This window comes from Macaca nemestrina, chromosome 12, assembly GCF_043159975.1.
Source record: "Macaca nemestrina isolate mMacNem1 chromosome 12, mMacNem.hap1, whole genome shotgun sequence".
In the NCBI taxonomy this organism is placed as follows: domain Eukaryota; kingdom Metazoa; phylum Chordata; class Mammalia; order Primates; family Cercopithecidae; genus Macaca; species Macaca nemestrina.
This window is the reverse complement of record NC_092136.1, coordinates 103,993,666-104,009,013: the sequence shown is the minus strand read 5'-3', so window position 1 is coordinate 104,009,013 and position 15,348 is coordinate 103,993,666. Positions and strand designations below refer to the sequence as shown.

The following is a 15,348-nucleotide window of genomic DNA, read 5'->3' as shown; positions in this document are numbered from 1 at the left end:
TTAAAATTTAATTGATTAGGACCTTTTTAAGTATACACAGAATTACATCAAGACTTTAATGAAACTAATTTTTCAAACACTTTTCTATTTGTAAGACAATGATTTTTAAAAGTTAATCAATAAGGGCATTGCTTAATTAATTCATTTTGTTTAATGATTTTTCTTTGAGGTCATTGCTTTTCAATTCAGTATAGATGTTCCTAATTCATTCATTCATTCACTCAAATCATATTTTTAGGATTTGGAATATGGCCAAAGAAACATGAAATTTTTAGGAGAATCCAAATGTGTCCTATGAGGAACAGTTAAAGAATCTGGTGAAAATCTACTGAAGCCTAAAAATGAATATGTGGGCTGATATTCATTTCATATATTAAAAAGCTTATCTCATGCCAGAAAGATTAAATGTGGTCTTGGCAGAAGGAAGAATGAAGACCGACTTATTGGAAGTTATGGGACAATAGATTTCAGCTCAAAATCAGAAGCAAATACTTATACCTGAGATTTTCTCAAAACATTATAGCTACCTCAGAAGGGGTGTTCTTCTAAGAAGGTAGGATGGGTATGGTCAGATTTGGTATCATGCAAACTGTCTTTTATCTTAAAGATTCTGTGGCTAACTTTAATGGGTCAGACACCCTGAGGAGTCCCATGTGATATATGCAAATAAGACTTTTTTGCATAAAGGAACCTTAAAATTGAGTTCAGAAGAAGATGCTGAGGATTTTGCATATTTTTGTCTGTGAGAGAATCCATGAATTTATCAGGTCAATTTACATTTATTCATAAGCATTTTGCTTATCCCTGACTTTACTCTGAATGTCTTTGTTAATTACACTTGTCTTGAGTGCTTAATTACAAACAAAAGTAAGAAAGAAATCTGTCCGTTTGATCATTTTTAGTAGTTCTACTGGGTGTAAAACTTTGTGCAAATGTTGACCAGATTGGGAAATGGAAGCATGGGAACACCTATAGAGAAGAAAAATGGGAGGTGAATTGATATTGGCTGGAAGGGAAGAGGTGATTCTCTTTAGAAAGGGTGATTAGTATTACCAAGAAGCAAAACAAACAAACAAAAAAGTATATGGGGATTATAAGGGAGAGTTATTTTTTTCTGTATCCTTTGGGAATGTTTTGTGTGGCTTTACATCTTGTTGGGAAAATAGAATAACTTAAAGGATATCCTAGATCATAACGAAGTTTTAGTGCTTGAAAAGTGACCCCCACTCAGGAAAAAAAAAAAAATTCATAGGTGAGGAATCTCAGTTGTAAAGTAGGTGAACTAATTTGTCTAAGTAATTAAGTGTAATCAACGCATACACTTGTTGATTTTGAATCCACCGTTGTAATACCAGTCTTGATAAATTATTGTCCTGAAACATTTCCCCTGCATCTGATGGCCTCAGGAAGCTGAAACTTTTCTCTCACGTACTTTAGCCATGGGTTGTAATTAAGTCTAGGGACTTCCATTTTCCACTGTCAGTTGTAATAAAGACTAGCATTGTCGGAATGGATAATTCTGAATGAGGCCTTAGAGATCTTCTCATTCAAAAGTTTTCAAATGTTATTTGAACAGTGAACACATTTGTTCAAACAATATTGATGTAGCAGCAGCTTAATGTATAAAGCAGATTTTTACTTTAAAAAAGTGAGAGAGAGATGATCTAGTTGCAATGAGTATTAGAGAACATGGACCACTGCCTGTGCCTACCTCTCACTCCCACTACTGTACAACTTGACTCCCAAGAAGTACCATAATTTCTTTTTTTTAAAAAAAAATCTAATTTATTGCCTTTGTTTTACAGTGAGAGTTTCTTTGAATGCAGGGGAAATAGAAAATTAATGTAGCATCCTTGGAGATAAATCCACTTTCTCAAATGTGGCAAAAATAGTCTTTAGCTGTGGATTGCAGAGTGACTGCAGGGGATCCAAGAGAAGGGAAGGTGTAAATATGAGGAAATTGGTCTTTATGCTGCCCCAAACAGCCGTGTATTAGTTAACATCATAGTGTAATTGACCCACCATTTCTAATGCCTTTCCCAAAGAAAACAAAACCTGTGAAAATGGGCATATTTCTCTCAATATAAAGAATTGTTAGTGCCGACATGAAATAGTTTTATGTGGATGCCTTGTAAGGTCTGCAGTCATAGCATTTTTCCAGGGAATTCTGCAAAATAGCAATAATTTGAATAAGCCACCTGTAATCTGATAGGATAGTGTCTCTAAAGGAAGAAGCTGGTTTTCTTTTTCATGGATTATCTGGAAATCAGCTGCAGCCTCCAGAGCCTTCCCAGGATGTCTTTCAGTGATCTCTGGACAAGGGAAATGGAAGGGGGACCAAGACCAAGGAATCAGGATTGATGTAGTTACCCATCTGAGAACGTAGTCCCAAGGCCAGGTTTAGTTGTTACTGATGATTTTTAATGATTACATTGCCAGTGAGCTCTTACTGTATAATTTCCGGGGACCTGAGCCTCCCTCAAGGTGGTGACATATTTATAACGTGCTTTAATGCTCTTTTCGTCCTGAATCCATGACCGAATGTGTAATTTCCTTGTCCGAAGACTCATCTTTCCCATTTACCATCCTAGAGCATAAGGGCAACTCTCCCTCAGGAAGAAAGTAAGTCTGCGTGCCAGTGGTGCCGATGACTAGCACATTTTTCTTCAAATCGATGGAACATTGATGTCTCCGGAGCATATCTAGGCCTAGAAGCATATCCATGGGTTGATCCTCAAGTATGGAGAAAGAGCACTGTAAGAAATCACCTTCAATTTGAATCTGAGCTAGATGAACACGGCCAATAATTCTCTGTGTGCCCACTCCTTTAGCAACCCCAGCCCACCGTCGGTCCACCAGCCTCATGATGTTACATCGCTCGGCACAAGCCTGGCTCATAATGGTCATCTGGGCGCCAGAATCAACAAAAGCCTTCAAAGGATGCCCATTCACTTTGCAGTTAATATAGAGCATCGTCACTTGTCCGAAACTCTCGGGGGCCTCTTCTATCGCTATATTCATGTTTTCTTCAATGTTCTGCTGCCGGATTTCCTCTTCTATTTTGGCCTGAGCTTCCCGGTCCAGGGGGTCGGCCGTGTAGAGATGAAGCCTCTCTTGCTCTCTCAAGGCCTTTTCCCTTTGCTGCGCCATCAGCACCTGAGAAAAGGTCTCAAGGCTTCCGCTGAGCAGGGCTTCCGCCAAGGGGGGGTTGCGTTCCTTGAGCAGCGACAGATCGTGGGGGTTGGAGAGCAGCATGCTGCGGATCAGGCCGGGGCTGCCCAGACCTTGCGGGACGCCCACCGTCTCTCCGGAGGCCAGGCCGTGTGACCGCTGGGCGGCGGGTGTGCGCTGCTGCTGCTGCCCTGGGTGCTGCGGGCGGGAGCTGGACGTCCCGGGCACCGCAATGCCGCTGAAGTCTATGCGAGGCTGGTTCGGGGCACGCCCTGGAGCCCGGGGTCCCACATTGTCCTTCTGCAGTAAAACCACGACATCGCCATCTTTGAGGCCGTAGGAGCCCAGGGAACAGTGGTCCTCGATGAGGAGTCGCTCCATGTGGATGATCTGGATCTCTTCGGCGGGGACTCTGGACTCCGCCTCGCAGAGGACCTTGAAGTTTCGGAGCTCAAAGTCGGGGCTGACCTGGAGGGAGAAGGTGGCCTCGGAGAGGTCCCTCCGCACGCAGTACACGGTGATCAGCATGGCGAGGGCCCAGGCGGGCCAGGCGGGCAGAGGGCATGGGCGGCTCGCTGGCGGGCTGGGGCGGGCCTGCGTCGTTGGCGCCGCTGCTCCTCACGACTCCGTAGGTCGGGACCCCTCGGGCTCATTCACCTCTCAGAGAGGAGCGGACACTCATCTGTCTGGGGGCTGCCTCCCAGCCTCAGTGCCTGCCGTGTGGCCAGGTGGAGCCTTGAGGTAGCACGTTGTGTTCCAAAGTCCATTTGTAAGTGCGCGGTTTGGAACCTAGAATGCCTACTCCCATGGAAACACAATGGCTCAAAGCTGTTAGGTTTCAAGGCCAGCCCTTCGAAGCCTATTTAACACATGATATGAAAGAAATGACCTCAACACATTTTTTTTTTTTTTTTTTTTTTTTTGAGACAGGGTCTTATCCTGTCACCCAGGCTGGCGTGCTGTGGCATGATCACAGCTCACTGTAGCCTCGACCTCGTGGGCTCAAGCAGTCCTCCTTTCTCAGCCTCCTGAAAAGCTGGAACTACAGGCACAATCTACCATGCCCGGCTAATTGTTGTATTTTTTTTTTAATAGAGACGGGGTCTCACTATGTTGCCAGGGCTGTGTTTTTTTGTTCGTCTGTTTTTTAATAGAGACGGGGTCTCACTATGTTGCCCGGGCTGGCCTTCGACTCCTGGGCTCAAGCAATCCACCACACTTCGGCCTCCCAAGGTGTGAGCCAATGTGCCTGGTTTTTCAATACTTTCTAAACAGCATATTATCATTCGTTTTGTTCATATTAGAGTTGTATTCTTTGTACTTTTGTTTTTTCCCCAAACAGTAAGGATTTGTTTCTTGGCGTGGCAAGTACCATCGTATGTGCACAGTAGGAAAGTCAGACTTGGAGCCTGCCCTTGAGGAGCTCACATTTCTGGAAAGGGATAGACAGGTGAATGGGTAATCACAATACTAAAGGCAAAACTTTTACAAAGACATTTTCAGGGTACTTACTGCCTTCAGTATCACCAACAGAACAGAGGATGTTTTCCTAAGGAGGAGACAAGCTGGATGTTGAAGGATGAGCATGTTTCAGGTGAAAAGTGGTCTCACTCCAAAGGAAAGCCGTTTCATGTTACAAAAGCAGGAATTTATGGCAAGGACTGTTATTTCTAGAGAAAGATGAGACATTTTATGCAATAAAATAATGTACATGACTTTGAGTACCAGGATATGAAACTGGAAAAAAATTAGTTGGAGCCAATGTATGAAGTCATATGTGAATCTAAGGAGTTTAAATATTAAATATTATCAATTAACAATAATTCCCCCTCCAAAAAAGAAAGAAAAAAGAAGTAAGGAATGAAAGGAAAGGGAAAAGATTCGAAGCAGGTATTTGTGATTTTTTTTTTTTAAATTGACTTAAGGAAGAGGCTTCTTGCAACACATGGAGGACATAACGTGGCAGGAGGGCCAGGTAGCAGGCTTTTCCGGTGGTTCAAAGAGGGAGCTGTTGCTAGAATGTGGAAATGTCAGGAGGACTGAAGCCAAAGCAGTAGAGAATAAACATGTTTCTTGAGTAAAATGGACAGAATGTGCATACATACCCCTTGGAGGTGGGGAGTGTAAAAGAAATGGAGTGTGTGGATAACACAGAGCATCTCTAAAATGGGATATAGGGTAGATCGGCCATTGCCTTGAAGGGAGTGAATGAATGAGATGAACCTTTGAGGTGACCCACTTGACATCAGTTCTGTAGGAAAATGCATTCACGATGCCACCCTAGAGTCCAATATGCCTCTCTCTGACACTTGGGCACAGCCACCTTCCCCCTACTCTCCCCCACCCCAACTTACACACACGTGTACACACACACACACACACACACACACACACACACACAGGAGGCTGTCATGGTAAGGGTGAAAAGTCCTTCAAGGCAAATGATGATTGGGTAGAAATCCTTGCATGCCAGTTATTTTCCTCTATGTTTAATAAAGTGTTTTATGGCCAGGCGCAGTAGCTTCCGCGTGTAATCCCAGCACTTTGGGAGGCCGAGGCAGGCGGATCATGAGGTCAGGAGATCGAGACCATCCTGGCTAACACGGTGAAACCCTGTCTCTCCTAAAAATACAAAAAATTAGCCGGGCTTGGTGGCAGGCGCCTGTAGTCCCAGCTACTTTGGAGGCTGAGGCAGGAGAATGGCATGAACCTGGGAGGTGGAGATTGCAGTGAGCCGAGATTGTGCCACTGGCATCCAGCCTGGGTGACAGAGCGAGACTGCATCTCACAAAAAAGTGTATTGCACGTACAGAACTCCTGTTTCCCTGGCTTGGTCCTCTCAGGTGTACCTACTTGTGAACCAAGATAGTCAATATCCTCTGCCTAGTCCCCCACTTCTTTAAAGTGTTGTTACAAGGACAACATTATACCATTATACCATTATGGAGAGAAGGAAGTTCACATCAGCCTAAAGAATTATTTTCTCATGCGTTTGTCTCCGATGGAAGACTATGTCTCACTCACTGCTCTAATTATCATAATGTTTCCATACTCATATTTGCTTATATTAGAAACGTTGACTGAACACCCAGTGTATGTGAAGCATGTGCTAAGTTCTAGGGAAACAGACACGAATAATGTTAAATATAGGCTGTATTCTTAAAGGAGCTCACAGTCTAACTTAGGGCACATGCACACACACAAATTGAGGTGTAAAAAAATAGCACAGTAGGAACCATGATACCTTAGGAGAAATTAATAATATCTGGAGAAGAGATGAAGAAGCTGGTGAGGGATGTTGGGCAGAGAAGACATCCTGAAAGAGCTGGGTTTAGAAAGATGACAAGGAGTCAGCCTTGCCGGGTGGGCCAGAATGGAGACGCAAAGGCTGAGAAGGAAGATGACCTGACTTAGAGCTTTCAACTGGAAAGACAGTGTTTCATGATATGAGGATTTTTTTTTTTTAATTTTAAGAAAAAAAAAAATCTAGCATTGTAATTTTCACCATTTTTACAAATGAATGACCCTTTGACTCAATAATATTATGTTATGGTTCTTTGTACCCTGACAAGTTTATCAGAGATTACTAGTGGTTTCTCCTGAGTTTGGAAACAATTATCATGTGAGATGTCACATGCAAACTACTCTGCTAAAGAACAGATTGAGAAACCAGTAAGACTTAAATTCCGTGTTCCTTTATCTTTTTTTCCCCAAATAGCTTTGTACAATTTGTTCTTAAAACCATAGCAAGGGGGATTATACTGGGACTTTTGTTTTTTTAATAGCAGATGAAATTATTTTTGTAGGATAAGCTTCCTTTTGTTTTTCATAAAGCAAAAATTGTGAGTTCACATGAAAAGAAACTAACATTTTTTTTTATACCATTGCCTTCATACTGAACATACTTAAATTCTATGTGATATGTTTTATTATCTCACTGTAATTTTTTACTTTGGGTGGCATTTTACATTTATGTGTTTTTCAGCATTTTACCTTTTACTGAGAACAGACACTGGAAAGCAAAAAGCCTCAAGGTCTGGCCAATGAGCTGTCATCATTCCATAGGTCACAGGATGTCAGGGTTGGCAGGGATCCTTTGGATTCCATAGTCCAGCCACCCATCCAGCCCTTAAATCTGTTGCAAAACAGCCTGGAATCTGTAAAGATAAACACAGTCCCCTGTGTTTAGTGCTTCTGTGTAGACATTATTTGATTCTTTCATTTTACCCAGCATGATTTGTGATTCAAATACTGTGTGTATAATTCTCCCAACTCAAAACTTTAAATGAAAATGTCTTCTGACTGTATAATGAACTTGGAGATATTGGAAATATGTGTATATATATAAAAATATAATATATCTATATACATGTACACATACACACACGCACACACCTAAACATAAACTGTTGTTATACCATAAATCCCTATCATATAGTCTGTTGAGAAACGGGTTATCTGAATTATTGAGGTGTGTAAATCTAAGTAACCGAGGTTATCAAAACTTTTCTTGAGGAATTCTTTGTGAAGTATATTCCCTTACTTTTATCCCTTAGTAAGTACAATATAAGAACATAATTAAATCTTTTTTGATAAGTGAGATTACTGCAGAGTCTCCAGGCTATCACTCAGAAATCAATTCTGATTGTGTGGCCTAAATGCCCAGAAAACAGAAGAGATGGCACTGATTTCATACTAACCAAGTAAATAACCCCAAAGTTATTGTTTGGAATAAATCCACAATACCTTTTGTAATTTGCCTCTTTCTAAAAACTTAATGCAGCAAAAAAGAAAAAACGAAAATGAAATCCAGATAACTGATGGTTTCAGTTATGATAGTCAGTTGATATTGAAACTACTATCTCTTGCTATACTAAGCAAAATAATTGTCTTTTTAGTGAAAAAAAAATAGAATACCTATACATAAATGTCACTATGTAACATATACAATAATTAAACCATGCTAAATACATACATTTGCTTGCTACATTGGGATTTCTTCCTTTAAGTATGTACCTGGTATTACCTTTAATGTGTAATGAAGACTTCTTAAGAGAGTTAAATCATAACTTGAGATTTTCAGCGCAATTTAGAAAAGATAGAGAATTTTAAAAGCTGTACCCTTAGGTTAAATAATTAATTTTTTCATAATTGTTTTATTTGCTTTACAGTAATACAATAGTTTCATTGCCCTTCAACCTGGTCTTCATTATTCTCCAGCCTGTTAAGATATTTTATTGGAAACTAGGTGGATGCTGTCTACATCAGGGATCTCCAAAATTATTTATGGGTGGTTTAATGTGAATGTAAATACAGGTTGAGTTTCCCTTATCTGAAGTGCTTGAGACTAGAAATGTTTGAAATTTCATAGTTTTTTGAAGTTTTGGAATATTTGCTTATGCACAATGAGGTGTCTTTAAAATGAGACCTAAGTATAAACACGAAATGTATGTATGTTACAAATGCACCTTATTCACTTAGCCTAAAGGTAATTTTATACGATAATTTGTGCATGAAACAAAGTTTTAACTTACATTTTGACTAAGACCCCTCTCATGAGGTCAGGTGTGGAATTTTCCACTTGTGTCATCATGTTGGCACTCAAAAGGTTTTAGATTTTTGAGCTTTTTGGATGTCAGATTTACGGTTTAAGGATGTTTGGCCTGTAATTAGTGGATATCATAGTTTAACTTTATGAATTTGTTGATGGTACTACACACTTACTTATCATATAATAAAAATTCTCAAAATGACCACTTTCCATGTTATCCACATACACTCACCTCTGTGACATGAGACTCTTAACTTTAGTGTACAGAGTAATAGCATGCAGTCCACCCAAGCAGGAAAGATCTAGCCACTGGCCAAGACACCTCAAAAGGTATTTATATGGCACATCGCTTCATTTATGGTGACATTTTGGGCCAGTCTTTATAGAATGAAATTTATTACCTTCCAAATAGGACAGAGTATATTGAGAGATTCCAAAGAAATTTTTAAAAGTGTACCATAACAACATGGTCATTTAGATATTTTATGAATTATGTACATGATAGGTAATGTTTCGACAACTGTCTTATAAAAGACAAAATTTCAGATTGTTGTTTATGTAGCTTTCTCTAGTCTAAACAGCAGCTGAGTTAATTGATTACCATAGTAATTAGCATGGCTAAAGCCCATCTGTCTATAGAATTTAATTGTATTCCAACCATGAAAATGAAAAACAAAGCCTAATCAACAAAAGCTTCACTTTTTGAAACAACAAATGTGGATCAACTCACCTATTTTTCTCAGAAAAATTAAATTTAGCATCCTGTATAGAAGGAGAATTCCTTCTTAGGCCATCCCAATGGTATCTAGTCCATAGCATATTGTATTTTATTTTTTAAATGGTTTGGGAACATTAATGTCTCTGCAGGTTGTCTCTCTATTCTGAAAGATGTGGCACTCCCATGCCCATCCTCTGTTCCATTACGCTTATGAATATTCCATCTCACTCAGCTCATAAAATGTGCTTAACTGCTGATATGCTCTTGTTTACTTATGTATTGGCAAAATATTTCGGTGCTACTTATTCACAGAAGTCGTTGGAGGCCTCCAGAGGACAGGAACTAATCAGAGTAACCACGTACTCTAGCTTTCAAAATCAGGGAACCAATTTATGATTCTGAAGAGAAGATAGTATCATTGATTTTTTTTTTTCTTTACAAGCCTTAAATGAAATAGAACTGAAATCTCTCAGGCAACTCTAAAAAAGCTGTTTTTGTCTTTTATTTTTCTGCATTTTTTTTTTTTTACTTCAAAACAACTTAAAACACTATTAACTGTGAACAAAGACTTGGTTTTATTTCATGTTCTTACTGCAGTGTTTTTTATCTAGAATGTAGGGTTGTGGTGGCTCCTTCCTGCCTGTGGCTAAGAGACAAGAAACCCAGTGTTCCAAGGATAACTTGTAAATTACTATTTACACAAATGAAATATACTGGCGTTAGACTGACATCAAAAAATGAAGCCCCACTGTAGTTGAGGTTTCTGATATTAAAATTGGGCTCTGAGACCATTTCTTTATAGAAAATGTAAAGCAAACAGGATTATCAGCTCCTCAATATGCAACAAGCCAATCCCTGGAGAAAAAAAAAAAAAAAAAGCAAAAACAAAACAGAAAAGAGGACAAATTCAACTAAGAGGCATAATTTGTATTCGTAGGGATGTATATAGCAAATTTATCTAGCAGTTAGCCTTAGGTCTGTACCTTCTCTGTTTTAGTGTTAGGTAAGATCACCCCTTTATGATATTGGATTTTTAAATCTAAAACAACTAGGATTATCCTAAATACAAGTTGCCTTCCTAAGAAAAAGGAATCCATGCTATGCTTTTTTTTTTTTTTCTTTGACGGAGTCTCACTCTGTCGCCCAGGCTGGAGTGCAGTGGCGCGATCTCGGCTCACTGCAAGTTCTGCCTCCCAGGTTCACGCCATTCTCCTGCCTCAACCTCCCGAGTAGCTGGGACTACAGGCACCCGCCACAACGCCCGGCTAATTTTTTATATTTTTAGTAGAGATGGGATTTCACCGTCTTAGCCAGGATGGTCTCGATCTCCTGACCTCTTGATCTGCCCGCCTCGGCCCCCCAGAGTTCTGGGATTACAGGCATGAGCCACCATGCCTGGCCTATGCTTTTTTAATCTAATAGGCTGTAAGCTATAACTTCTTACCAAGGAGGTCAGGAGATTTGTTCTTTGAAAATATCAATTCAGTCTGCCCTCGTGACCAAAAAGAGTCAACAAAATGCAGGCATCTGCAAAAAACTAGTATCAAAATTTAATCAATGTATGTTATTCTATTTTGTTATAAAAGGACAGTATTCTATACCTGCAGTTCTGGAAAAATACTCACATAAACACACAAGAACTGGATAAGATACAAATCGGTGACATAGAAAGCCTGTTGTGGCTTTGAAGTCACAAAAGTAGAGCTTACGTGCCCTGGATTTGTCACTTTTTATCTGAATGTCCTTGGACAAAGCATTAATTTATCTGAGCTTCATTATCCTCTTATGTAAAATGAGGATGATGACAATAATCTCTTTTCCATAGGATTTTGCTGTGGACTTAATGGATAATTTGAATTTGTCTTGTAAACAGAGAAGCACTCTACCAAAGTATGTCATTTTTCCTCGTATGAGTGAAAACAATAATTAATAACCTGGAAAAGTAAGACAAGAGGATGGAATTCATAAATGCTAAAGAACATATGTAGATTAATTTTTAACTCCTTATTGACTAGGACCAGGTCAGAACTGTCACAGCTCCCTTCAACCTTGCATTCATTCCAGGATGTCGCAGATGGTTCATAACAATCTTGATCACCAAATCTGTTTCAAAACCAGGGAGTAACTTTCAAAAGTTGAATAAATGCACCCTTTCATTGGATATGATTGTATCGTGTTCTTGAATGTCATTTTTAACCATAGCAGTCTGCAAGGTGTTCTTGGAGCTTAAATAAAGTAGATGACAAAGTCTTTGTTCATAAGGTGCTGATAGAATTGTTAAGCAGACACAGCACAATGAAAAGACAATCTGTTCATCATAATTAATAGTGAAAAAGTGTAGTACATTAAGTTAGGTTAATATGGCTTATCTTGTGTGCAACAAAACTGTTGAACTTGACATCAAGCCTATAAGTATAGTCTTTTCTATAAGTTACTATTTGGAATCTCTGTTGGGTAAGTTTATTTGTTGCATGGAACAATGAAAGAGTCTCAGTCCACAGGACACTTCCCTCAAAGGCTTTTTTTAAAAAAAAAAAAAAAACAAAAAACAAATCCCCAAAACAAATTACAGAGTTAAGCAGATCAAACATTTCACAGTGAATGCCCAGAGTTATTTGGACTAGACATTGTAACCATGAGGCCATAAGGTTTTCAAGCCTAGGGGACTGCTCTAGACAAATGATAGCAGGCATCCAAATGTTCCTTTAAAAACTGGAATTTTTTAAAATGGGATTTTGACAGAGGTCATTGATCTGTGGTCATGGGATAACAGATGAATTATCTCAAATCTGGTGCTTCAAACTTTTTTAGTAGTGTGCATCATGGTTTAAAAAAATGTTTTTTGGTCACATTCAATATTTGTATATTTACAAACTATATGTCATATTGTAAAACATAAGATATAAAATGGATGGAAATTATAAATGGGTTAGTTAATATATGTACAAATTAAATGTCCAGTATTTTCTGACACTCACCAATAGATCTTAAGGCGCAGAAACCTCACTTCTGAAACTATTAGAAGACAATTCATTCCCTGTTGCTTTGAGTGAATGGCCAAGGATCAGGTTTCCTTTCCAGATGGCATGGATTAGGATCAAAATCGGAAGGCAAGGAAAGTGTAGTCTGAGAAGCACAAAGGGAAAGCAAACATATAGGCACTTTCATGGGCACAGACTAGCCTCTCCTGATACAGTATTCATCAAGTGGAGGTCAGGAGAAGATAGTGTTACAGCTATGGCTGCAGAGTTGGGAGCAACAGCAGCAATGGCCGGAGCAGCAGGAACACAGTCCTACCTACCCCAACTTTCACCCTTCCTGTCCCAGTATAGGGTGCAGAAATGCAAAGGCCACCTGAGAGCCCATGTGGTGCCTAACAGATATGTGGGTGAGTCCAAGAGAAAAGGTCAAAATAAGGACAGCACAGCAGGTTTAGAAAGACGTTACCTCTGCTTCCTAGAGGCTGGAAACTCATCACTTCTTTGGAAAGGCAGACAAGTGAGCAAACAGCACTATGATTCTGTGATGCTTCTTCTTTTGAAGCAGACAGTGTTGCTGCCCTGCCTCATCTCCCTGTGCTCACGTTTGTGTTCCTACAAATGCTGACACCTTCCCCTTTCCAGTGCCCTGGGGTCTTAATTTCTCTGCCCTTGGGAGGTTTGCTCAGGCCACCTCAGTGAGGAAATGCTGAGGCTTTCATACCCTTAGGGGAAACTCTGGGGTCTTATGCTGGTCTCAGTCTATCCACTTTCTCACCTGTAGTTCCTGGGATGACCTCTCAAATAAAGACTGCCTGCATCTACATCCTTGTCTCAATGTCAGCTTCTGGGGAGAAAGAAACCAGAACTGAATTTGGCAGGAGTGGGAATGTTTTATATTTTATCCATTGTATCGATTGTGTTGTGTTTGTTTTTCTCAAGTAATTTTTTCTAGAGTCTCAAACAATTCATGTAGATTTGACGGAAAGCTAGACACAATTGAACCCCATACCATCTGGTCAAAATTTTGGTGCCTGTGTCAAGGTTCCATTTTGGTGTGTAGCTTTCATTAATTCTGCATGTTCTGTAACAGTGTTCTCAACTTTTGCTTTAAATTGGCTGATTCAGCTTTAAAAGTGCCTGTCAGTAGATCTCAAACTTTTATATAGTTGGTAATTACAGTATGTAATAAAATGTATCAGACTGACAGTTTGGCATAAGCCCTAAGGGCATGGGCTTTGGATGTGCCAAGATTTGAGTCCCCACTTTGACACTTGTAGTTCTACACAAAAGTTTCTTTACATTTGAAAGAATGATCTCAATGTTGATATCCTATTGACTCCTGAAAAATATACATAGCATTGACTTGGGGGTTATTCTAAAGTATCAATCACTTATGATATTCAGTTAGATTGAGCAATGTAACTTGGTAGGACATGCTTCATATTCTGCCCACAACTTCTTGAGAGCTGTTCTTCAATAGAGATTATACAGATTTGACACTTACATGTGCAAATAGGTCATTTGTATGCACATTTTTGACAGAGACCTATGTATCCATCTCATTGCTTTGACAGTACAGTCATGCACCACTTAATGACAGGGATACTTTTGAGAAATGCATCTTTAGGTGATTTCATCATTGTGTGAACAACATAGAATGGACTTACCCAAACCTACATAACCTACAATGCTATATGGTATAGCCTATGGCTTCTAGGCTTCAAACCTGTGCAGCGTGTTACCGTACTGAATACTGTAGAGAACTGGAACACAATGGTATTGTGTATCTAAACCTAAGTACAGTCAAAATACAATGTTATTATCTTATGGGACTACTGTCTTATGTGCAATTTGTCATTGAGGGAAATATTATGTGTTGTGTGATTATATTAGAAAACATTAGAGGTACACCAGCTTAAGTGTCAGTTATTTGTATGTAATTCAGTCAACTCACTGTGGTTCCTTGAAGAAAATTCATGTGCTCTGACCATTTCTTTTACATGTGGAATGTCTACAGCAGCGTGATTACTGACAAATAAAACTGCTCTTTTTTTTTTTTTTTTTTGCATGGTACCTTCATATTCAAATGTATCCTTAAAGCCTATACTTAGAGATATTAATCCTTTTGATTTACCTATTTTATCCTAATTCATAGCCCAAGATGAAAACTTCTTTTTGATACTCAATGCCAAGTTAAACATTTTATGAGACCTTTTCATTTACCAAGTTCCCAAAGGAAAGCACCTCTTCAGTCATGTGACATTTTTTCCTGAGAGCTTTAGTTAATGTTACCTGTATGGCATATGTTTAAGTTTATAAGAGGTTGCCTAAAGAAAAACTGTTGGGGAAATGCTTGGCATCATATTAATGCAAGTCAGTATGTCTCAAGTTTGTCTACCTTTTTTTCTTATATTAGCAATGTTTGCATATTAAAACATGGCTAATGAATGATAGAAGTACATGTTGTGGTCATTTTGCTCTGAAGTAGACTTTTAGTGATAACAGGGAAATTGGTCCTAGAAGTTCTTCAGTAAATGCATAAGCTGTGATCGGCTTCTTGCCAACCTGTAAAATTCCATCTGATAGTTGGTAGCTATAATAGTTCATCATTGGAAGAAAAATGCTGAGCAGATTTCCAGATCATGTTGACTTAATCTTTATTCTATGGCTACATAATGTGTTTCATGAAAAAGTTATGTGACATTTCTTAACAATAGATTGTGTTTACATGATAGTAACACTGGACAGTATGAAAAATTGTACAATTTACTAAGAATGGATCGATAGCGTGGTTTTATATACTAAAGCCAGAATTATGGATATAAAGAATAAACATCTTTTTATCTCTTCTACTCAAAATTAACACTTCTTAAATCTTACCCAGTAGGAAGGAACATTTCTGGAATGATTATATAAACCTGTCTTTG

At 39.0% G+C, this 15,348-nt stretch overlaps 2 protein-coding genes across 3 annotated transcripts in view; one reads left to right on the top strand and one right to left on the bottom strand.

Moving 5' to 3' along the window:
- Positions 1–15,348, top strand: part of LOC105493695 (platelet derived growth factor D) — a 246,947-nt gene that overhangs the window by 117,609 nt on the left and 113,990 nt on the right. The window lies entirely within an intron of this gene.
- LOC105493694 (DNA damage inducible 1 homolog 1) lies at positions 2,400–3,882 on the bottom strand. Its single transcript, XM_011761550.3, has one exon. It carries the CDS (start codon positions 3,697–3,699, stop codon positions 2,509–2,511), a length of 1,191 nt encoding a protein of 396 aa, XP_011759852.1. The 5' UTR covers positions 3,700–3,882; the 3' UTR covers positions 2,400–2,508.

Excerpts from the sequence above, each read along its gene's own strand:
- LOC105493694 (XM_011761550.3), bottom strand. The coding sequence starts at position 3,699 with ATGCTGATCACCGTGTACTGCGTGCGGAGGGACCTCTCCGAGGCCACC.